General features: G+C 39.3%; 1 protein-coding gene across 2 annotated transcripts in view; it reads right to left on the bottom strand.

Moving 5' to 3' along the window:
• The window catches only part of ccdc102a (coiled-coil domain containing 102A), an 83,637-nt gene that overhangs the window by 21,254 nt on the left and 36,545 nt on the right, over positions 1-25,838 (bottom strand). For both annotated transcript variants that reach the window (XM_065267647.1, XM_065267648.1), the window contains exons 2-6: positions 24,096-24,852; positions 20,549-20,766; positions 19,414-19,522; positions 17,196-17,312; positions 15,522-15,731 (exon numbers count right to left, since the gene is read on the bottom strand). In XM_065267647.1, coding sequence (XP_065123719.1) covers positions 15,522-15,731; positions 17,196-17,312; positions 19,414-19,522; positions 20,549-20,766; positions 24,096-24,761 — 1,320 coding nt within the window. In that variant the 5' untranslated portion in view covers positions 24,762-24,852. The remainder of the gene's footprint in view (positions 1-15,521; positions 15,732-17,195; positions 17,313-19,413; positions 19,523-20,548; positions 20,767-24,095; positions 24,853-25,838) is intronic.

Raw genomic sequence — 25,838 nt, 5'->3', positions numbered from 1 at the left:
TAGATTCAAACACACAGATTCAAACATTCAGATTTAAACACACAGATTCAAACATTTAGATTCAAACACACAGATTCAAACATTCAGATTCAAACATTCAGATTTGATTCAAACACACAGATTCAAAAACGTGCAGATTCAAAAACACGCAGATAAAAAAACGCGCAGATTAAAAAACGCGCAGATTCAAACATTCAGATTTGATTCAAACACGCAGATTTAAACATTCAGATTTAAACACACTGATTCAAACATTCCAATTTAAACACACAGATTCAAACAAATTTGATTCAAACAGGCAGATTCAAACATTCAAATTGAAACGCACAGATTCAAAAACATTCAGATTCAAACATTCAGATTTGATTCAAACACACAGATTCAAAAACGTGCAGATTCAAAAACGCGCAGATAAAAAAAATGCGCAGATTCAAAAACGCGCAGATTCAAACATTCAGATTTGATTCAAACACACAGATTTAAACATTCAGATTTAAACACAGTGATTCAAACATTCCAATTTAAACACACAGATTCAAACAAATTTGATTCAAACACGCAGATTCAAACATTAAAATTTAAACGCACAGATTCAAAAACGTGCAGATTCAAAAACGCGCAGATAAAAAAAACGCGCAGATTCAAAAACGAGCAGATTCAAACACGCGCAGATTCAAACATTCAGATTTGATTCAAACACGCAGATTTAAACATTCAGATTTAAACACAGTGATTCAAACATTCCAATTTAAACACACAGATTCAAACAAATTTGATTCAAACACGTAGATTCAAACATTAAAATTTAAACGCACAGATTCAAAAACATTCAGATTCAAACATTCAGACTTGATTCAAACACACAGATTCAAAAACGTGCAGATTCAAAAACGCGCAGATAAAAAACCCGCCAATTCAAAAACGCGCAGATTCAAACAAATTTGATTCAAACACGCAGATTCAAACATTCATATTTAAACGCACAGATTCAAAAACATTCAGATTCAAACATTCAGATTTGAATCAAACACGCAGATTCTAACATTTAAATTTAAACGCATAGATTCAACCACGCAGATTCAACCACGCAGATTTGATTCAAATAAGCAGATTCAAACATTCAGATTCGATTTTAAATAATCATACTCAAACATTCCTATTAAAACATTCAGATTCAAACAAGCAGACTCAAACAACACAAGAAGGCCGAGAAGACATAAAAACAGTAATACAGAGATAAATGCATTCAGAAGCACAGAAACATAGAGTACACTGTGGGTGAATAAAGATGAGGGGAGTCAGGAGCAAGGCTGTACAGCCACATGGGGGGGAAGGCTGTTAAATGTTTCCCCCTCGCTGGCTTTCAGATCCTGAAATCTGCTTAAACATCTGGCCCACTGCGCTCAGAAGATGCACCTCGCAACACTATACACAATTGCCTCTCTCTGTCTCTTACTTACACGATCAGAGACACACAAACACACTAGAATATTCTATTTGTTTTTCAGTTTATCTTTCATACAGCTTTTCAGTACATTTTCACCAAAAGGTGAGCAGTTATAGATTCAACTGGTGCTGCACATGTATAACCAACTAAGAAAACATCATATTATAGTGTAAATATAAAAACAATCTTTATATATATATATATATATATATATATATATATATATATATATATATATATATATATATATATATTTTTTTTTTGTCTACAAATATAATTTCAAACACACTTTCCTTCTCCTAACCCAAACCCTAAACCCAACCATCACAGAAAACTTTCTTGTACCTCACATTTTCGAGAAACATCATTCTGTTTGATTTATAAGATTGTTTCCTCATGGGGACCTCAAAATGTCCCCAGAAGGTCACAACTTTACTGGTATTTCTATCTTTATGGGAACACGTTGGTCCCCACAAGGTGATAATAACCAGTTACACACACACACACAATGTCTGAAACCAGCTATTTGCTTTATACAATTTCTTAATTTTATACCTAACCCAGGCTTTCTCCTGAAAAAGTAAGCTCAGTCCCGAGTGTAGTGTTACAGGCCAAATGAGCAGATGAGTCCTTGTATCTACTCACATAAAACCCTCATGCCCACATACTGTAGCTTAGTTATACAACCCAGTCATGATATGGTTGCTTAAAGATCTGGACAGAGGAAGACCATAGGTCCAAATTCATAAACGGGTGAGTTACAGAGGTCATCTGTTGCCATGGTATCCTCAGGCCGAATACTTAAACTCAACCTGCTCCGTGGGGACTATTTCTAAAGAATAAGAAGATTAGGTTGCTTTGCTCAAGAGAGCCATACCCTCTTTATATGTTTATTTAAGTTCAAGTGCAGCTGAAATCCAATACAACCTCTAACCCTGCCTCAGAGCTATTATTACAACTAAGGATCAAATAAACTCCACGATACATAGTACGTTCTAGATAATAGTGCTCGAATCTGGATGAGAGGCGTTCAAGAACAGCACTGGAATGTTTCACATTTTTTTCACAACACTCCATTTACATACTTTTTGTTTTCTTTAACTGTTGCTTGAAAGCAAAATGACACTTGCAATGGTGCTGCTATGGCCATATATCTTGCCTGTGCTCATATACGACCGTAACAGCTCTCTTGCTGGTGTGATATGGCTTTAATAAAACAGCTAAGAATGGATAGTGGTCTGAAGGCTCAGTCGACACCAGGACCATAATGGCTCCTCTGCCAGTTTGTGCTTTCCTAACACTATTCATCTTGTCACACTGGGAAGATGATTCACTCTTTCCACCCTCACAGTGAGCAACAACCAGGAGCTACTTGTATGATACAACACTGTCTGTGATTCTTAGGCCCTGACCTGAGAACAGCAAAATTATACTACTGACCAGTAAAATGCATGGACTTTCCTATGGGAATGAATGAATGGTGCTTTGTAGGCAGTCTACACAGTCTGAATCTAAACTGCTCGCGTTAAAGAGTCTACAGGCAGATGGTTGTTATAACGTACATCCTCACAAGCAGGATCTAAAATTAACATTTGTCGAGTGCCAAATGAGAGAAAAAAACCTGCTTTGTTGGAAAGTGCAAAATAACACATTTGTAAGTGACACAAGCAATCAAATCAATGACGCACAAACCATCTAAGAAAAATGTTAGGATCAGAGAGCATCTCACTGTGACTGACTCTTCTTCACTGTCAGAAATAAAGGAACAAAACTGTACCTTTTCTGTGACTGGGGCTGAACCCAAAGTTTTCGTTTGATACCTTTACAGGAATACAAAACAGAATACAATTTTGGGTAGATTACCGTACCTTAAGGACCTACATTGTTAGAAATAAGTCAAAATATGTACCCTGGATGTCAGTGGGGCAGCACCCTTTTAAAAAGGTAATTGTATGGACCATTAGGTGATATGTAAACATTTAGTACCAGTATGTACCTTTGAGATACTAATATGTATTTTAGAGGTACTAATAAGCTCTCTTTGGTCTCAGAATGTACTTCTGAGGTACTAAAATGAAATCCTTAGGTGCAAAGCTGGACTTTTTGAAAGGGTACAGCCCCAGTGACAGAAAAGGTACAGTTTTGTACCTTTATTTCTGAGAGTGTTAAGTACTGTTAGCGACACAATTATCAAAAAATATGCTGGACTAAACACAAATGTGATCCCGTCTGTGAAATCCAGGCTAAATAATTGATTTTCAATCTTTGACATGACCATAAATTTTGATTCATTTATTCTTGTTTGCTAACACGAATTTCTGCTGTTTTTCATGTCTCTGGAGACAAATGTCTTTTTCGTCCTACCCAGCACGAATTTCTATCAATGGCTTTTTGTGTCTGTGCCACGACTTTCTTTATCATGTCATTTTATATATTGTTTTCTCAACGTCGTTTTCTATTTTGCTTGGGGTTTTTGTTGCTTGGGGTTTGGGTTAGAATCACTTTCTGTGACATCCTAACCCGAACCCCAACTCCAGGCAAGAATAGTTTTAAAAGCGGACGAAAAACATGTAGAAAATGTAGAAATTACATCCTAACTAGGGCTGGGCCTATAATCTAAATTAATCTCATTCAAAATAAAAGAAAATTTTTGCATAATATATGAGTTTGTGCGGTGTATAAATATTATGCATATTTAACCACACACATACATATAATATGCATATAAAAGCCCCATTTTATGGGGCCCCATATAAAAGCCCCATGTTATATATATATGCATTTAAAGGCGGAGTCCACGATGTTTGAAAAACGGTTTGGAAAAGGAGACGGGCCGACTACCAAAACACACTTATAGCCAATCAAATCAAATCAAATGCCGGGTTGCGTATGTGTGGGGCGGGTCTATCAACAGAAGGTCCAGATTCTATTGGGGTAGGGGCGTGTTTGTTTAGGCGATTTCAAATATCAACACTGGCTTTCAAACATCATGGACTCCGCCTTTAAGAAATGCATATATATAACATTTCTTAAATGTATCTTTTTTATTTACATATAATATAGAATATATAAAAATACTAATAAGTATATATACACATGTAAATGTTTCTTAAATACATACATGAATGTGTGTGTATTTATATATACATAATAATTACACACAGCACAAACTCATATATTATGTAAAAAATTACTTTTATTTTGTTTGAGATTAATCTAGATTAATCTATGCCAAGTACTAAACACAAACCCAGAATCTAACCCTGACCCCAAGCGACATTGATTAAAAAATAGGAATGAACAATGAGAAAAGAAAAAAAAAATGACACGATAAAGAAAGTCGTGGCACAGACATGAAAAGCCATTGATAGAAATTTGTGCTGTGAAGGACAAAAAAGACATTAATCTCCAGAGACACAAAAAAACTGCAAAAATTTGTATTAGCAAACACGAATAAATTAATAAAAAATTTTGTTTAATACTTTATATTTGCCTTCTACTACTAAAATCCATTATTTACTTTAAAAAATCCCAACATGTAATACTCGCCATTATGTTTCGCACATTGCATTCTTATGTGTAATAATTGTTGCAAATGTTGAGTTACTATAGTAAATAAGACTATGACATCTACAATAGTTTTTCATGTGAGAATGTATTAAGCCGTGCTTCCACCTTCATCTTTATTCTGTTAATTTGTTATTTGTATGTTTTCTGTATTGTTCATCATCTGTGTTACTGTCTGGTTCATTTTGAAAGGGCTTAACAGAAGACATTGATGCTCTTGTATTTTTAATGGCATACATGTGTCAAGACCACATACCGCCACCTCCTGTCTGTGTGCATTTATAACTCTAATATTCTGTTTAACATAATTTTACAATCTACTGATAGAAGACTTGTTAACTACATTTATCTTGCTATACAGTGAATACAGCGAGTTAGAGTGAATTCCCCCCTCCCAAGTTAGTTAAAACTATGACATTTGTACTGTTTCCAATGTTAATCCATTATGCCATAAATGTGTTCATAGTCGGCGTACCCTTTAAAAGATATCAAAGTTGAATTTTTTTTTACATTATGTAGAATGTCTTTATGTAGAAAACAGTAAGTCACAAAATAATGATGTGACTAACAAATTATTTTGTTGATATATGGAGAAACACAAGGAGCATGCAGTGGCATGGCCATTGTGCTATATGGTCTGATCTAAATTGCAGCAAAAATAACTATTATAATAAACTTGACATTTTACCACCTATTATTTACTAGAGTGATTAAAACCTTGAATTTAGAAAAGTCACTGTATCTAAACTAAGTTAAATTAAACTTCATTGAAATGTTTCACACAAACAGCCGTGACCTCAGCTGGCCTTGTGCTGAAGAGCCGTGTTGGTTTCCAGTAATTGGTGGGTTGGTACGCTGCTATAGGTAGTAAATTACAGCACACAAGGAACATCTCATTCGTCCTGCGTCCTGCTCCCCTGAAACATCTCGAGACTTTTGACCCCAACGTCAGATTTAAACCCATACTATTTCACCTTCCTCCCTCTTTCCTTGTTCAATCCTGATGTTCTAATTACTTTTTCCTTTGCCTCCCCTCTTTTTCACTTCCCTGTCAACTCCACCATTCAACCTCTATGTCTCACCTTCATTACCGACATGCAATTTCACACTGTGGATCCATTGTCCTGTGTGATTGTATTGTCCATCCGTCCATTTCTTCCTCTTTTCACAATCTCTCCATTGTAAGTGAGATGAACACTGCACTTTCTTTCAATGTATTATCCTCACATCATCGTCCTTATCACTCTCTCTCTCTCTATTTTTTGCCGAGTCTTTTTTTGTTCAACCTTCATTTCACCTCCCCCACTTTTTCGTCATATTGGTCCTGAGAGGAGGCTTTTTTGCTGACCGAAAACTCTCAATAAAAAACAAGCCAAGGATGCATACACTGGTATCAGAGCTGCTCAGCTGTTGAAGACTAATATCTAGGCGTATATTTAACTTTAACATGTAAATAAGTGAAAGAAAAAAGATTTCCCTTGAGTTTTACATACTAAAATTACATATCAATAATAAAAATTAAGAACATTTAGGGCCCTATCTTGCACCCAGAGCAATTGACTTTGTCAGTGACGCATGTATCATTTGTATTTTGCACCGGCGCACAGCGGGTTTTTCCCTCCACAGACGCACGTTGGCAAACTAGAAAATGAACTTGCGCTCCCTGGGCGGTTCAGCGCAAAAAAAGAGGCGTGTTTCGGCGCAAACCATCCCTGATGCTATTTTGCAGTTTCAAAAAACAATTGCGCCACTGACCAGAAAAATAAAGTTTAAAGTCAGTGGCGCGTTGTGCGTTGTTCATTATGCTATTTTAAGGGCGCATGCTTGACCATAATGTATAGCTTGCACAACGCGCATACACTTTGCATCTAATCTACACAGATGCAACAGTTATTTTTGCAAATCATAAATTGTTAACTAAAAAATATTAATACACGAGATAAGGGGAATCATAGTGGTCAGCATTGTGGTGATAGTTTTTATTTATTGTGTGGCTGCGTTAAAAAATTCTCATGCAAATAACGATTAAAATATTTTCATACGTTTGTTGTGTGGCTGTATTACGTTTATTTTATGTAAATAATAATTTAAATGTTTTCATAAGAAACCTTAATGTATATGAACTTGATTTGTTAGTGTACTTTGGGGTTGGACCTTGCTTGCGTTTCTTGGGTCCGATTTCAAAGCCCCCAAACCCTTTCAGCGGTGAGGGTGGACGCAGCGATGTCCTCTGCTGGCGTCAGGTCCTGTGTAGAGGCAGATCCACCTCCCGTTACACGGCGTGCCCGATTTATGCTGGCAAGCTTGGGATTCCCCCGTCTCCTGACATCATTGTAGCACTTGGCGCAACGTCCTGGGGATGCCAGCTGATGAGACTGTGGCTATTTCCTCTCACGCCTGTTTAACTGACGCTGATTTGGGCGGGTTTCTCCCATCCCCATACAAAACAACTTCTCTGTCTTTGACTGCTCTTACAAGAACGTGGGTCTCCTCGGCTGTAAACCGCTCCTGGCGTACGCCTGGTAAATCCGTCATAGCAACCCGCCATGGAACTTGCGCCCTTGCGTTTAAAGGGAATGTTGGATAGCGTTCTGATTGGTTTATTTGACGTTACGCCCAAACCACACCTATGAATAATGAACCTACTTCAGACCAACCCCTTATTGATTTGCGCCCGGCGCAAGAGTTATTTCTCACGCCGGGAAAATAGCAACAGCGCCAAAGATCCGCCCAAAAAGTCACTTGCGCGTTGCGCTTCGCACTTGCGTTTCAGATCGTTAAAATAGGGCCCATAGTCTATAGATATCACCTGTATACTTACATATTGTCCTTTGTCCCTTCGGGTTAGATAGTGGGCTATAGATCAGCTTTAATGGCATGTTGTCAGCGCTGGCTAACTGGGACATTAGCTTCAGTGGCTCATAAATAAGCCATAGCGGTAGGTGCTAATGGGTTCATTTAAACTCAGACCTGCACTAATAGAGCCTCGCAGACTGGCTTGGGATCATGAGACAGCTGAGTGATGTGCGTAGCAGTGTCAGGGACCCAACACATTCAGCCAGCAGAAACAGACTCGATTTACACAGCATACAACAGCATGAGCATTAAGTGACAAAGGTTATTGATATAAATCACCATTTGCCAGGCCAGACGGAGGGGTGGGTGAAGACTTTCAATTATGTCACTATCTAATCTGACCCAATCGCTACAGTCAAAAGGTAAAGTATGCTATTATTTTTGTCTGTTAAAGTCCCGGTGTGGTAAAAATCAAATTTTTTTGTTGTTTATATGTATCTGTGGTGTTTTTGACATGCTTTAAGACGTGCACTTCATCATTCAACATCATTGCGGAGTATTTTATCCATACTATTTGAGTTTTCCCAAAGATATCTTGATATCTAACCGGCTAAGATCAGCGCTAAAAACAATTAGTGTTTGCATTGTGAAACTGGATTTGGCAGCTATGTCTCTTAAAGGAATAGTCTACCCTTTTTCCATATTAACTATGTTATTACCTCAACTTAGACAAATTAATACATATCTATCAATGCGTGCACTGTACAGCGTGTCATGAATGTGTTAGCATTTAGCCTAGACCCATTCATTCCTATGGTACCAAACAGGGAAGCCACCAAACACTTCCGTGTATTCCCTATTTAAAGACAGTTACATGAGAAGTTATACCAGTAAGTATGGTGCCACAAAATAAAACTTTATTTTGGTACCATAGGAATGAATGGGGCTAGGCTAAATGCTAAAGCATTCACAATGCGCTGTACAGTGCACGCATTGAAAAAAGATGGGTATGTATTAATTCGTCTAGGTTGAGGTAATTACAGTTTAATATGGCAAAAGGGTAGACTATTCCTTTAAGATAGCGAAATTAGCATCTATTTATGCATACAGAAAATTAGAGGCGGAGACTACTTTGCATATTCATAGAATCGCTTATACTAAATGAGGGAATTATATTGAAGCATTTTTATGCATGTAGAAATTACGGTCACATGCTCTTATGATGCTCAAATATGAGTTTTAAGTGATAAAATGATCAGGGAGACTTTAAAATAATTCACCCATCCTACCAAGGATTTGGTTAAACTAAAATGGCGTTTGAACTCTGTATGACTTTCTTCTGCGGATCATAAAAGGAAATAATGTAATAAATTTCTGCTTGGGTGAATTCAATACAATTGCAGAACATTATGACTCACTTAAACACTTCAACAAGAGCCCAAAAGCGTCAGCAAAAAAAGTGCCAGTGTCTCGCTTGTCACTTCCAAGCGTTCGCTTGATTTTGATGAAAACGATCCAATATTTGATTGTGTTCTGCTAAAGAACATTATTTAAGTTATATGGGTGTTACATCTGAGCAAGCAAATTAAATTTCAGGCTAACTAATTTTTAAAGGGACACTTTAAAAATATGCTCATTTTCCAGCTCTACTAGCGTTAAACATTTGATTTTTACCGTTTTGGAATCCATTCAGCTGATCTCCGGGTCTGGCGGTACCACTTTTAGCATAGCTTAGCATAATCCATTAAATCTGATTAGACCATTAGCATCGTGCTAAAAAATAACCAAAGAGTTTAGATATTTTTTCTATTTAAAAGTTGACTCTTCTGTAGTTACATTGTGCACTAAGACCGACGGAAAATTATCATTGCAGGCACAATGATATTACGCAACACCTGAAAATAGTTCCCTGCTATTGAAAGTAACCAAGTTAAAAGTCAATATTAGTACACAGTGTTACTACAGAAGAGTCAAGGTTAAAATAAGAAAAATATCGAAACTCTTTGGTTATTTTTTAGCTCGATGCTAATGGTCTAATCAGATTCAATGGATTATGCTAAACTATGTTGAAAGTGGTACGGCCAGACACGTAGATCAGCTGAATGGATTCCAAAATGGTAAAAATTGAAAGTTTAACTCTAGGGGAGCTGGAAATTGAGCATATTTTCAAAAAAAGTGTCCCTTTAAAATGTGGAGACAACTACTCTACACATTAACATTAAATAGTAAGTCATTGGTGGATTGACTTCCTGAAGAAAAACAGCAACTTGCAAAAACCTCCTGTTTGTTTGACCAGCCTGAAAGGTGACCTTCTGGCTCAACCAATGGCAAGTGCTAAGGGTGGAACTACCCGTTTGTGAGATCACTGAAAGATGGGGTAGGAAAAAAAGGTGCGGTAGCGTTTAAGAAAGCTATTTGGAACCGATCGTTGATCCAATAACACTCCTGAATAAAAACAGAATAACTATAAAGCATTTAGGGGTGGAAGAGAGCTAGCAAAGAGTGACAGATTAAAAATAAAAGAAAGAAAATGTGTGCGACACCTCAATCAGTAAAGGCCGACCCCTGTGAGAAAACACACAGCGCGCCCAAATGGAAAACCTCTGGAGGAGCAGCCCAGAATCTGAAAGGCAAGACAATTCATTTCACACCGGCTTACTCCAGATGTAGCACTCCAGAGGAGCTCATTTAGACACACACACATTATGATTCATATGCTGCTTGTGAAGCCAGAAAGGGAAAACAGAACACATGGGCTCCCACATTGGCTGTCAATAATGTTTACCGCATTTCCATCAGAATGTGAGAGCAACTGCAGTCAGAAGCAGCAGATGAGCAGCCAATATAGCCTCATTAATCACTGTGATTGGTGAATGAACTCCATCTCTATGCCAACAGAGCAGGAGGGATAAACACCTGTGAGGAGGTGCAGACAGCTGGCCAGATGTTGAAAGAGTTTAAGTGGGACGAGATGTTGAGCAGAACGTGAAGAACACATCTGTGTACGATGAGACGGGTGACGGGCAGTGAAAGAGTGACTAAGCAAATACAAACAGTCAAGATGTACACCCGCAGTCAGAAGTTTGGATTCCCTTAAACTGAATTTATCTCTCTCATTATACTGAAAACCGTTTGATCAAAATGCTTGTTGAATTCGTTTTGAAGGCAACTATAAATTCTGCCTATAAACAAAAATGTTACATTTTAACAGATTAAGTTGGACTGAACAGGGTTTAGATTAAGCCAGGACTAATGCAAAATCCACTAAACGTCACCTCCGTCAATAATAAATTTATGACATTAACTGAATGCCCTTAGCATGTGTTCATCAAACACCTTTGCTTAAAATCATGTTTTTGACTGATAGTCAAATGTAAAAAAAAGAGCAAAAGTAGAGCAAAAGCTAGAAAGACAGAAAAGTATAGTATTAAACTGACCTTCGGATAGACTGACTAACTTTTCTTTGATCCAGGAGTAAGAGACAGACTTGACTTCAGTTCAAAGCTTGTCTTCTCTAGACTCAACAAACCCTTTAGGAATAAAAAAAAAAATGCACAGCCTGTTTCGCTAACGCTTCTCCATCTGGATGAAGCCCCACTCATTTTTTCCACTTGTTGGAACATCGGTGTCGTAATGTATTAGCCCCACAAAAATGCTCACTCCAACATGCTTACTTTGAAGTTTCTCTTTGTTGGCGAGAGGTCGCGAGACCAAACAAAACCATGAGTCTGTGTGATCACACCACATGGAGAAAACAACAGCAAAAACAACAGCATTACCTCCACCTGCAGGATCTGACTGAAGCCTTTTTGTATGTGTTGAACTGCAGCTGTGTGTGTGCATCGTGCTACTGTCAGACTGAAGGCTTTGACTGAGACTCGGCCAACCTGATAAATCTCTTTTAAATCAACATGTAGTCATCCAGATGGACAACAGGCATCATATCATGTTAGTCCCAGACCCAAAAGTTTAAAAGTCAGAAAAATCATTGATGTGCTGACAGTTTATTATAGGTATTTTTAGGGGGGCTGACATTAAAGACAAGGATAAAGCCCCCTTACCAACTGTTTAATACCTCTACTGTAGGGATATATACACATTACTGTGCAAAAGTCTTAGGCCACCATGCAAACATTAGATTTGTTGTTTCTGCAATTGTATAGTGATCATATATAATTTTTCGAAAAGTTTTTTCGACTACTGATTCTGTTATGTAACAAAATCGGAAGTACAGTGGAAGTCCTTTTATGGGCATTTTAACCAGAATAGTGAACGCACACACCAAACAAAAGCTGACACGAAATCAGCGTTAATTGAAAATGTGTTATTGTTTGTGAGGGAAAATTAAGCTTGTTTAGCTTCCCAAAAAAACACAGCATGGATGTTGGGAACATTGAATGTAGTTTATTTGTCTGGGAGTAGCAGCGGAGTTGTGCAAGTGTGTCTGTTTAACACTTGATTTAGTTAAAATTGGGCCGCTCCAGCAATAAAACTTCCGTTCATAAATCGCAGGCAATAAGTAAAATTCCATCAAATGTCTGTGTTTTTGGCATATAAATGATACAGACATGTAGTAAACTAGAGTTGTGCCGATAGACGGTAGTATCTTGTATCGACGATCGTCAGACATATCGCTAACAGCGGGCTTTCATGACAATAGTTGGCGATAGTTATTATTATTATTATCATAGTTTCACATTAACATGTGCATTTTCCTGCGAGAGGGTTTGTTGGCTTTACTTGTAATGCGCGCAGATTCCTTCTTGCATGTTAGGGCTGGGCAAAAAAATTTATTTTTCAATTAATCGATTTTTAAAACATGGTCGATTAAAAATCGATTCTCAAAGAGCAGAATCGATTTTTTTTTCATATTTATTTCCGCAAACATTGAACGGAGGAATGGAAGCATTTTAGATTTTGCAAGCAAGACGTGTTGTGGCTTTTAATTTCTTCTTATTAATTACCCACTTGTAAACTGCTGTTCTTTTTTATTAATATAGTATGTGTATTAAATCTTTATTCATGGAGTTGAATCGAGAATCGAGTATAAAAACCTACCTGAGAACCAGAATCGAAAATTTAATCGTGAATCAGAATCGAATCGATTTGATAGCTTGTGAATCGAAATCGAATCGATCTGGAACATCTGAATCGATACCCAGCCCTATTGCATGTACGTATGAATCCGCACAGCATGGACTCGTTCTAGCACCTGAACTTGTAATATGCGCAGCTCTGACATTTCCTTGCACTAGAGAGGTTGTTAGGCACCCGGAGGGTTAAAAACAACAAGTTTGTTGTTCCCACTCCCTGGCAGGATTAATGCTCCCTCCCAGATGGAATAATGGCATCAGTTTTAAGAAGCTTGCGGTCATGACAGTGTTGCCCTTGCTTCTTTTTTGTCCACCAATCAAGTGACTTGTCATAAATAAGTAAAACATTTACGAAGAAATAAATGAGTAAACTACTTTACAATACACATTTGCTGTGTCTCATTAAAAAGTCACACACCTGTTCATGCTTTAAAAGCCGGCTCATATGCAAACACAAAGCATGTTGGAATACCAATTTGAGATCTAGGTCTGGGTCGTGGTCTGGTAATTGGTGACCTCTACCCAAGCGCAGGCCTCAAGCTCAAAGACACTAATAAAGAGTGGCCGAGGCTTATCCATGTTATCTAATCAATATTTCATTTCTTGTTGAGATAGCAAACCCCAGGAAGACGCACACACCCAGGAAGTAGCCACAGAGTCCCATTCCCAATCTTCTGCAAGTGCTGAGTTTAACAGCAGACGCGACAGTATACATCCATCTCCAGCGGGGGGCTAAACGAAACGCGGGTGAAAGTGAGCGAGCGACTGGACCAGGATATGATTTCAGTATCAATCACACTTTGTTCTTTATGTCAGCGATGGTTGGTTGTCCTCAGTGCGCCGTGGCCTGTTTCTCCGATCCCGTCCTCATCGATCCATTTGCTTCAACAGCTCCTGAGCAAGCTCATCAATCTCTCTGTGTTTCTCTCCCAAACCGCAGGCCCCTGGCCACTATCAGGACATCATTTGTGTGGGAATGTGCAACAGCATGTGGACACGCGCGCACACACAGAGAGACACAACGCTTGGATGCCATATGTTGAGCATTTAACACATAAGCCAAAACATTCAGCCTCATATGCATGGATTACATGTCCATTTACTGGCACTAATTTTGTTTTCTTCCCGTTTAATCGCTCTAATTGATTTTCTAAACTCACTTTTACTGTTTTTTTTTGTTCTTTTCCTCTCGATACCCCTATCTCCGCTCATTCATTTCTCTGGCCTCAGCTTCTCCTTAAATCTTTCCGGCTTTCAAGGGAGTGGAAAGCTGGCAGGTGAGCGAGTTATTTACAGCGCCTGTATGAGAAGAGCTTGGGATCACTTCATAAATCTCTGCCTGCGCTAATGGCTGCTCATAAGAGCTCTGGCTATAAGTGTCTGTATTTCTGGCCACATTACTTGAATATTTCACCATCATCACACCGCCATTTGACATAAGGATGATCCTGCGTCAAAAATAAAAATAAAACCAAAACCATGTCCCAGCCACTGTGGATGTAGACGTTCACAGTTCCGACGTGGTGTTGATGTAGGTCAGCTGATGGATAAGGCCTCTTCATCACAATGACACTAACTAGATTTATTGCAGGACTGAACCAGTGCAACTAAAGATTTCAACATTTTACCTTCACACTTTATCAATCTCTATTACAGTATATGCTGCAGGGGTTTGCTGCAGGTTCTAATGGTCATCTTTGAGTTCCAAAATTCCCACAACTATTACAGAATTGAAGCTATATACTTAAAGAGTAATGAAACATCTGACTATAGGTGTTTTACTTGTTTTATATGGGCAGTTGTAACCAATCTATAAATCACGCTATCATGGGTTTTTGGTTAGTCGAGCTCAGCCTTAAAGAGAACCGATGGCCGATTCATGGTTTTACATTTGCTTTGGTGTGTATTAGTACATGTTAACGATATGCAAAAGGTACATATCCTAAAGTACACGATGACGCAAGTTTCGTCTCCAACGTAAATCTCTTTTTTTGGACTACAACAAACACACAGACTGTACGCAACAGTTTACTTCCTGGGATCCGTGTTTGTCGTATCCCCTCATATTTAGCAAAGCAAAACATTTTTTTTTCTACATGGTATTTGTTTCAGAGATCAGTTAAGCCAAAAGCCATACAAATAAATTAATACAAACCGGTAGTTCACTTAGTTTCAGGCAGGTAACAGCGAAAACGCTTGTGTGTCTGATAAAACCGTCCATATATTGTACCTCACTGTGCATGTGTCACAATGATAGAGTCTTGCATTATAGTTAAGTGCATCTCAGCTCATTCATGAATGTGTCTTGACTCTAGATCAAGCCTCGTACAACTAATTGTTAGCAGCCGGTACAAGCCAGTTTATGGTGCCCAGTGACAAAATAAATATACAGCATTAGTGATCAAGCAAATCGGTTTCTAGATGATTTTGCACGTTAACGCATACGAAAACCTAGCCAAACACTACAAAAAAAAATTTAAATGCTGCCACGATGTTGTTTGGTAAACTCTGATGTATAACCTCGCAGGAATTTAGGTGGGATGGCCAGGAACTCTTACTGGACGGTGCTTGGGCGGAAAGATTGTTTGTGCGAGTTTGCTGTGCTCTCCTCCACTCACCTTGTTTCTCTCAAACAGCTCACACTGGATAGTCTTCAGGTCAGTGTCCAGGGCACTGGCGGCCTGCCTGCGTTTGCGTGCCAGCTGCTCCTCCAGGTCTTCCATCTGGGCACGCAGCTTTTTGTTTTCCCTCTCCAAGGCCAGTTTCTCAGTCTCCAGACGCTCCCGCCGACCCCACTCGGCTGCGTTTTCCACTTGCAAACGCTCCATCTGCACACACGGACAGCGCACGTACAGTAAATATACTGTACATTTAATTACATGGGGTAAGGGTAAGAGAAAGGAGGAGATATTGAGTTACAGATTATCTAGTTACAGTAAAGGCCTGTTTCCAAACAAAAATAATATATAAATAAATAATCAATTGGTCCCTAGCATCCTTTATTACACGGCTCGTTGAAACACTTGATTCTGATTGGCCAGTTGCGAAATTTGCAGGTTTGTTATTCCCAGATAACAACCACTCTAAACTAATAACACACGATAACCCAGATGCTGTAAATCGTTTTGACAGGTACAGTTTAATATTACACAAAAATGTAATATAAATATGTACTGTAATAATATAAATGAAATTTTATTTACAAATGGTTAAACAAAATAGTGTGTTTGTGACATTAGAACGTCTTTTCTTATTTTAAAACCGAAAATAAACGGTTTTCCTCACCGAAGGTCTGCATTCGTTAAAAATTTGCTAATAAAATATTTCAAATTAATATTTAATGTTCCTTACCTTACTTATGAGGTAAATAGCCATGTTATAAGTGGGATAATGTACAGACAGACACAATACTCACTCTTCCTATTGTAGGTATGTGCATTTTTTTCAGGAAGTATTGAATGTTTACTTGAGTCCTGGGTAAAAATGTTTGATGGGAAAAATGTGTGGTGTCATATGTGACATAAGTTTTTGCCAAACTTTGTGTAAAAGGGCCATCAGTGAAAAAGCAAAATACAAATACAGCTACTGTATTAACCAAATCTGATGCATTACTAAACAAATACTGTATACAGAGCTGCAAATATATAAAATATACAGACACAGCAGCCTCCTTTATGAGACTCATGATCAGTAATAAGTGATGGTACATTAGTACACAGGACTCCTATTAGCACAGAACGATGTAGAACTGAATGAAGGGCTCGCGTGATTTCCCGGTACGGACCTCCTGCTAAAAGCAGTTTAATGGGAAACCATCTCTTTAAGCTTCACCTTAAGTGCTGACTGACTTTCCCGGCATATCCGAAAGTCTCTCCAGACAAGCTAGTCATTAATATTTGTCATTTTACTATTGAGAGAAGAAAGACTGTTGAGAGCAAAGGTGAAGGGAGGTTCTGGAGACGAGGGGACATGGCGGCTACGATCTGACACACAGAAGTAGCCTTTATTAGATTTACATCAAAAAGTGCAAAATGTCACCCGCCAGGTTCATTTCAGCAATGCCCCAATGCATGCTGGGAAAGCATTAGAGCAGCTTTCTGCCATGAGGCAAGCTTGATTAACAGAGGGATGCTGAGGCTGGTCCAAACACTGAAAACACAGCGGATGGATGTTCAAAGGCCTTAGGATGTTTCGCTTTGATGTACATCACAGCATATCCTACGGTGACACAGAAATGGCTTGCTGTGTGCAGCTGTAAAAGGCAACAGATGGTCGATGTACGTGCGTCTCACCTCTGTACGGAGATCTGCCAGTTTCTTGTCCATACTGGTACGAGCACCCAGCTCATCCTCCAGATCTTCAGACATGCGGCCCAGCTCATCCTGATGTACCTCCTTCAGCAAGTTTAGCTGAAGATAGAGGAGATAAAGACACGGTGTTATTACTGAACTGAAAGTAAGCAAAACATACTTTTCGGTTGTGTTGATGGAGAATATCTGTGGTATTCAAATACATTTCTTGGCATGTGATTTGCTTGGCTATACCAACTAAACTATGCAATATTTTGAAGATGTCACTGGTATTCAAACAGATTTAACATTTCGATTTGAATGTTTTTGTTAGCTCAACTCTCATTTCACAGTTGATGAAACGCAGTGAAAGTCTTTGCTCATTTAATACGACTCATACTGATATTGGGTGAGCACATTTGCTATTAAGTGTGAAGAGCTCTATGGTCATAGGCTGATCTCTCAAAAGTGTCTCGCACCCAGTGTACTGTGACTCACACGTGGTGATTAACATTCGCCGCAGGTCGGGAGCTCACGCAGATTGGCTGAGGAAAGGAAGCTCATCTATTACATTACTGTGTGTGTGTGTGTGTGTGTGCGCACGTGTGTGTGTGTTTCCTACCCATCATCTCATGCATTCCTCCATTCTATGCACTCATCTTTTGTGCAACACAGTGCCTATTCTGGATTTGTCACTTACATTTTCTCTCCTCTGTATGTCTAAAGTCTGGGTGTATGATGTTGAAGCAGTCCTTCATTCTGTTAATGGGAGGCTTGAATTGAGAGCGAAAGTTTTAATGGGTCTCATCAATGTGGCTGTCTTTCATAAAATTGTCAGCAAAGAAAAAACCCAGCAAAGTCGGATTCATGCTCTAAATGTCAAGAAGTGCCTTCCATAGGTGACAACTGCCCCCTAGTGGCGTTTTATCATTTCCCCATTTTGTGTGTGCGTGTTATTTGAAACAGATAATATATGACAGTGTAAAGAGGATTTGTGTCAGACTCTTTTAGACATGTGATAAGACATCAGGACTTGAAAGTGGAGTGATGATTTCGAACTCAATGCACTCATATTTTCCCAAACACATTTCATGGTCTAACTATTCAAATCACCTCCTTGTGAAAAGACCATAGCACTGTACAGTGCTGTATTTGATATGCAGATAACAAATACGTCACTTAAGTATGAACACCGATGTTCAAAGCTGGAATGGCATCAACGATAAAACAAATAGCTTAAAATAGCATCATCCAGTAAATGAAGCCAGTGAGTTAAATGTGCCGCAGTGTTACGGGTTAAAAAGCTATTTGGTTTCAGCTTAAGCCTCTGATCTGAATTTATTGTAAGTACTATTGTAATTGCCATGATACATTGTAAAAAGTCTGCCAAGAAAATGTGCAAGGTGATCTTGTGAGGTTTCTTTATTTTATTTCCAGTACTGTATGTTTAAAGGAAAACATCACCTGTTTTTCAATATTTTACTATATTTTTACCTCAACTTCAATGAATTAATACATACCTATCTTTTTTTAATGCGTGCACTTAATCTTTGTACAGCTCGTCGTGAATGTGTTAGCATTTAGCCTAGCCCCATTTATTTCTTACGGATCCAAACAGGGATGAATTTAGAAGCCACCGAACACTTCCATGTTTTCCCTATTTAAAGACTGTTACATGAGTAGTTACATGAGTATGTATGGTGGCACAAAATAAAACGTAAGGTGGTTAAAAAAAAGAGAACTATATTGAATGGCGGAAGAGCACTTAGTATGCAGGACTTTGACCTCGGCGCGCAGTAACATCATCACTCCTGACTACTCCACCTCTCTCTCAAACTTCCATCAACATTACTGCGCTCAAGGCCAAAAACTTTTTTGATCCGCTTAAAAAAAAATTTGCCACATTTTATTTTGTGCCACCATACTTACTCGTGTAACTACTTATGTAAAACTACTCAGTCTCTAAATAGGGAAAACATGAAAGTGTTTGGTGGCTTATAAATTCATCCCTGTTTGGATCCTAAGGAATGAATGGGGCTAGGCTAAATGCTTACACATTCACGACACGCTGTACAAAGATTAAGTGCACGCATTGAAAAAAGATAGGTGTGTATATTAATTAGTCTAAGTTGAGGTAAAAACATAGTAAAAAATATTGAAAAACTGTGGTGTTTTTCTTTAATAAGCCTCTTTGTAGGTACACATCAACTGTTTCTTTTACCTGTTTTAAGGCCTCTTGTTTGGTCTTGTTTAGCTCCTCATATTTGAGTTTCCATTGGTTTAGATCTGCCTCCAGCTTCTCAATGTTCTTGATGAGCGCATGTTTATCCCTGAGACACAAGAGAACAGACACAACATGTTGAGGTTCACATATCTATGTAACAGATACACTTGTGATGTCTGCAACTACACATTGCAGGTCTCAGAGGAAGGTAGGTAAACTAAATATTTGCAAAACTATTCTGTCTGCCGATATGCCTCCATTAGATGAAGACAACATATGTGTATCATTCACTGCCTATGACAACCTACAATCCTGTGAGTGCAATCAAAGTCCATTTAAAACACTCGGTTTTCTTGGCAATGCCTTCAGGCAGCTATTTCCAGTCACACAGCTTTGAATGGGGAAAAACTGAAATCTCCTTAAAAGTTTACCAAGATTAATTTGCAATAACCTATTTCAAGTCAGCAATACAATTTTCCAGCCAAATTGAGTAGTGTGATTTATTTTAAGCCCATGTCATTACATTATATTGTCTCTGGTGCAATTCAACAGCTAATCTAAAAATAAAAATGTTACTTGGCAGAATGGAAGCAACAGAATGGGTATGTTTCTTTTTCTTTCCGCTTAACAGCTTTTATGGCTATATTGGTGGCAAGAACCAGTATTTAGTCATAATCGCAGACGAATCGTCTGTGATAATAAAAGGGATGTTGCCTAGCTTTTCAGTGAACTACGGCTCTGTGTAGTAAATGTCGCTCCAACTGAAAGCAGGTAATGGCGATTTACTACTACTTAAGAAACCGGCTTTACGGATGAGATGCCCATGACAATCACATGCGATTTATAGTGCAGCCCTACCTTAGAAGCTACTACCAGTTTATTGAAAAAACTCTTTTAAGCTAATGGTTACAGGACGCATCCCATGATGTAGATGTAAGTGTTAAATCCAACCTGGGACACAGTATTGACACTGTTTGAACCATGTAGTGTATTAACTCACTTAAAGAAAGCAAGAAAACACATTTTCCTGTAACCTTTCGTGGTTGCTCTATAATTCTAAAGGGCTTTGTTGATTCAGTTTAGGTTTGTTGTTATGTATCTATAGGTGCCAACCATAACCATGTCATCTTACTCTCGTTCTTTCAGCAGGACTTTCTGAGACTCGTCCAGGCGCAGCTGGAGAGCGTTGAGCTTGCTGGAGTCTTCCTCCAGTGTAGCAAGGTCCTCCCACAGCAGTCTGCTCCGGTCCTGCCGACTGAGAACCGAACGCAAGCTACTAACACTGCGCATGTCCCATGAGTCTGGAGCCTCTGACTTTACCCTGAGAAGAGCCTCCAATAACTCCAAATCCTGAGAGGACAGACAAAAATAGACAAATGACAAAACCGAAAACACAAGACAGACAGACAGATAAAAGACAGGCAGGCTGGCAGTCAGGGAGGCGAAAGAAAGAAAGAAAGAAAGAAAGAAAGAAAGAAAGAAAGACAGACAGACAGACAGACAGACAGACAGAAAGAAATGACAAAAAAGAATATACAAGACAGAAAAAATAGCAGACAGAAAGACAAGCAAAAAAAGACAGACATGCAAAGATGACAGACAGACAGGAAAGCAAAAAAGACAGACAGACACCGACAGAAAGAAAAAAGACAGACAGACCAGCCAAAAAGACAGACAGACAGGTAGACAGACATACAGACAGACAAGCCAAAAGGACAGACAGACAAGCAAAAAAGACAAACAGACAGAAAGAAAAAAGACAGACAGACAAGCAAAAAGACAGACAGACAGACAGACAAGCAAAAAGACAGACAGACAAGCCAAAAAGACAGACAGACAGACAGACAGACAGACAGACAGACAGACAGACGGACAGACAGGCAAGCCAAAAGGACAGACAGACAAGCCAAAAGGACAGACAGACAGGCAGAAAGACAAAAGACAGACAAGCCAAAAAGACCAACAGACAGACACAGACAGAAAGACAAAAGACAGACAGACAGACAGACAGACAAACCAAGAAGACAGACAGACAGACAAGAAAGACAAGCCAAAAGGACAGACAGACAAGCAAAAAGGACAGACAGACAAGCCAAAAAGGCAGACAGACATATAGACAGAAATACAAAAGACAGACAGACAAGCCAAAAGGACAGACAGACAGACAGACAGACAGACAGACAGACAGGCAAGCAAAAAAAGACAGACAGACACAGACAGAAAAAAAGACAGACAGACTTTTAAAAAAACAGACAGACAAGCAAGCCAAAAAGACAGACAGACAGACAGACAAGCCAAAAGGACAGACAGACAGACAAGAGAGAAAAGCCAAAAGGACAGACAGACAAGAGAGAAAAGCCAAAAGGACAGACAGACAAGCAAAAAAGACAGACAGAAAAAAAGACAGACAGACAGACAAGCCAAAAAGACAGACAGAAAAAAGACAGACAGACAGACAGACAGACAGACAAGCCAAAAAGACAGAAAGGCCAAAAAGACAGACACACAGCCAAACCAAAAAGACAGACAGACAGACAGACAGAAAGAAAGAAAAGAGACAGACAGACAGGCCAAAAAGACAGACATATACAAAAAAGACAGACAGACACCGACAGACAAGCCAAAGGAAAAAGACAGACAGACAGACAGACACCGACAGACAAGCCAAAGGAAAAAGACAGACAGACAGACAGACAGACAGACAGACAGACAGACAGAAAGAAAAAAGACAGACAGACAAACAAGCCAAAGACAGACAGACAAGCCAAAAGGACAGACAGACAGACAGACAAGCCAAAAGGACAGACAGACAAGCAAAAAACAGACCGACACAGACAGAAAGAAAAATGACAGACAGACAAGCCAAAAAGACAGACAGACAGTCAAGCAAAAAAGACAGACAGACAGACACAAACAGACAAGCAAAAAGACAAGACAGACAAGCAAGAAAGACAGATAGAAAGACAGACAGACAAGAAAGACAGACAGACAGAAAAGAAAGACAGACAGACAGACAGACAGAAAAGAAAGAAAGACAGACAGACAGAAAAGAAAGAAAGACAGACAGACAGACAGAAAAGAAAGAAAGACAGACAGACAGAAAAGAAAGAAAGACAGACAGACAGACAGAAAAGAAAGAAAGACAGACAGACAGAAAAGAAAGAAAGAAAGAAAGACAGACAGACAGACAGAAAAGAAAGAAAGAAAGACAGACAGACAGAAAAGAAAGAAAGAAAGAACGGCAGGCAGAAAGAAAGAACGGCAGGCAGAAAGAAAGAACGGCAGGCAGAAAGAAAGAACGACAGGCAGAAAGAAAGAAAGAAAGAACGACAGGCAGAAAGAAAGAACGACAGGCAGAAAGAAAGAACGACAGGCAGAAAGAAAGAACGACAGGCAGAAAGAAAGAACGACAGACAGAAAGAAAGAAAGAAAGAAAGAAAGAAGGATAGAGAAAAAAGGAAGAAAGAATTTAGAAAAAACACATTCAAAGCATTTTGAAGAAAAAAAAACAATTTTCATGTTTGCTTTTCATCTTTCATTAAACAAAACCACAGAAGAGACATTTCCTATTTCATCCACATAACAAATATAACATTACATCTTTCTCTTATTTCCTGTGTGCGTGAATGAAATTCCCAAGCACTTTGGAAGAGTACAGTAATAAAAAACGGCCTTACAGTTCAATGCTTCATCTACCCTCCTTCCTTCCTACACAGCAGGGATTACATATCAAAGACTCGGCCCCCAGGAGAGAGACATGAGACACCAAACATGTTGCCAACTTCCTACTACTACCCCAGAAAAACCACTACTGAGTCATAAAAGCAAGCATGCAATAACATCTCACTACCGTCAGGGGGACCCAAAGGCCTAATTATTAAATACCTGGAGATTCACATGTGGAAGCACTCAGTCTGTGTTAATCCAGATATGGAGCATCAGGAAATGGAAAAGTATCAAACAGCCCACAGACTATGCTTACAGTGTTTGCTTATTCAGCAATGACTAAAAGTGACCCATCTTCAAAAACAAAGTGAACTATTCTGCACTAGCTAATGAAAAAAATGCGAAGCCAGTTTGGTTCTCAGCAGGTAGTCGGCACTGAATTATGCGATGAAGGCCGCCAGACACCCCCTGCTGATATCTGCAGAAATATATATTGTTAAATATATCATACTTAAAAATGAAGGTCAGGTTTGACACTGACATTCATTTTTATATTTTTTATATTTGATGGCGTGTGGTGTGTGTATAGGGCTACACTATCTTTCCATTAACTTCACAAGTAAAAGCATCATGATGAGATTTATGCTTATGCACACAGAGGACTAAACCACGTGTGTGAGGGGTAATTCTACTGAAAGAATAATTAAAAACACATTAAGGAAAAACACAGACATGTCTGGAAATGAAACAGGGATGGCTGGGTAGAGAACGGGGCTGCTGTACCCCTAGCTGTGGCCCCATGGGTGAAACAAAAGTGGGGTGGGGGAAGATTGGGTTGCCTCTAATAATAGGACAAAAGAAATGAAACCGGCACACAAGCAAAGGCAGAGAGTAAGGTAAGGAACAAAAATGAAAACTAGGTCTCTGGCTGACCCATTTAAAACAGTCCACCTGTGCAAAGTTTGCAGAAATTCGTACACCTCTTCCATCAAGTAATTTCCTAAAAACACTACCTTTTGCCTGTCTGGTTTCTCAGTGCCCACATCTCTCACAGGTTCCTGCTCTGGAGAGCCTGGACCATCGCTCACTCGCTCCTCATCCTGGTTGTGCGGCTTGCCGTCTGATCCCGTTGGCTGGTTGGAGGACGTTGAGGACGCAGTTGCCGAAGAAGCATCTACTGGTGAGCTCTGCTCTGCCCGAACCCTTTGGGCCTCCTGTCGCAGCTGTTCGTTTTCGGCTGCCAGCTCTTGACGTTCCCGTCGCGCCCCCGTCAGCTCCTTCGTGAGGGCGTCCAGACGCTGTCTCAGCTGCCGAACTTCGTCACGCGCCCTGTTGCGTTCGGCACGGACCTTACTCCATTTCTCCCTCCAGTTTGCCGTACAGTCTGACCACCAACGCATGGTCTTCTCCATCTGAGCTGCCCGCGCCCGAGCCTCTTCCAGCTCGCGTAGACGCAGCTCCTCGCGGCTCTCCCAGTCCCCGATAACACCATCACAGGCCAGCCCTGGAGAGAGCAGCAGAGGAGGGCTGGAACTGGGCGTTCCTCCTGAGGGGCTAGGCGTGTGGGTCAGGCTGTCTGGGGAACGCACCCGATCCGGGCCCAGGCCCAGGCCGCACAACAGGCCCGCCCCGGACTTGGCGGCCTCCGTCATGTGGCTGGGGCTGGGTGTGTGGTTCATCACTGAGCCAATGATGGGTACAGGGAATGAGATGATAGGGGTCAAGAGGATCCGATCAGGAAGCCATGATCCACATCAACATGACGGCTTTCTGCAAAGATAAAGCAAATGGGATTAAGACAAAGTGTTTTTTTTCTGAAGGTATAAAAGACAGAATTAAAGGTGCCATAGAATGCATTGAAATAATATGTTAAATTCTTCTTTGATATTTACATAGAAGGTATGTAACTTTATTTAGTGCAAAAATTACCCAGAAAAATTTTACATGTCCATTTACAACCCTAGGATTTGTCCTTTGAATGAAACGTCTATTTGCCCTATTTGGAAGGGGCATGAATAATAATATTGAGCTCGGCTCTGATTGTTCTGCTCTGAAGCTCATGCCAGTAGCTTCTATCAGTAAACAGACCTTATATGTTTGAGCCTGTATCAGACAAAATTACAGATTTTGAAGAGCAACTAATTGTTTGGAGATTGTTAAACGTTTCTGAGTTTTTCGTGTTTATGGGGGGGGTTTTTTCAGTATAGACCTGCAAAACGTAAATGTAAAGTCATTAGTAAAACTTCAGCCTTAACACTAGAATATAGCATTATCTAGCATGTAGCGCTAACTCACTGACAACTTTGTTTTTAGGATTTAAACAACTTTGTAATTAATTTAATGTGTAATTTAATGTTGGTGCATACATCTCAACTGTGACATCACAGTAAGTTATTGGTCTTTTGGGTGCACAAGGTTTACACAAGGAGGAGGAAACAAACACGTTTGAGACTCACAATATGTCATTACCATGTACAGAGCTCTTATTATTCACTTTTTTCCATAGCACCTTTAAATGGAAATTAAATGGAAATTAAACTAAAACATGCAACAATGTTTAACTATTTAATAGCTCCTTAGATATGTATAATGTATGTGTTACTCCGGTGGTTTTCATATTAAAAAAATCAATAAAAAAATCAATAATGCTTAAAATATCAAATAAGACTTACATTTTTTTAGTAAACCAAGTAAAATTGCAATTGAACTACACTGAAGTGATGATGCATTTTTTTTATTTAATCTTAATAAGACGT

The sequence above is a fragment of the Paramisgurnus dabryanus genome, chromosome 2, assembly GCF_030506205.2.
Source record: "Paramisgurnus dabryanus chromosome 2, PD_genome_1.1, whole genome shotgun sequence".
Classification (NCBI taxonomy): domain Eukaryota; kingdom Metazoa; phylum Chordata; class Actinopteri; order Cypriniformes; family Cobitidae; genus Paramisgurnus; species Paramisgurnus dabryanus.
Note: the sequence above shows the minus strand (reverse complement) of the source record. Positions and strands in the feature narration are given on the sequence as shown.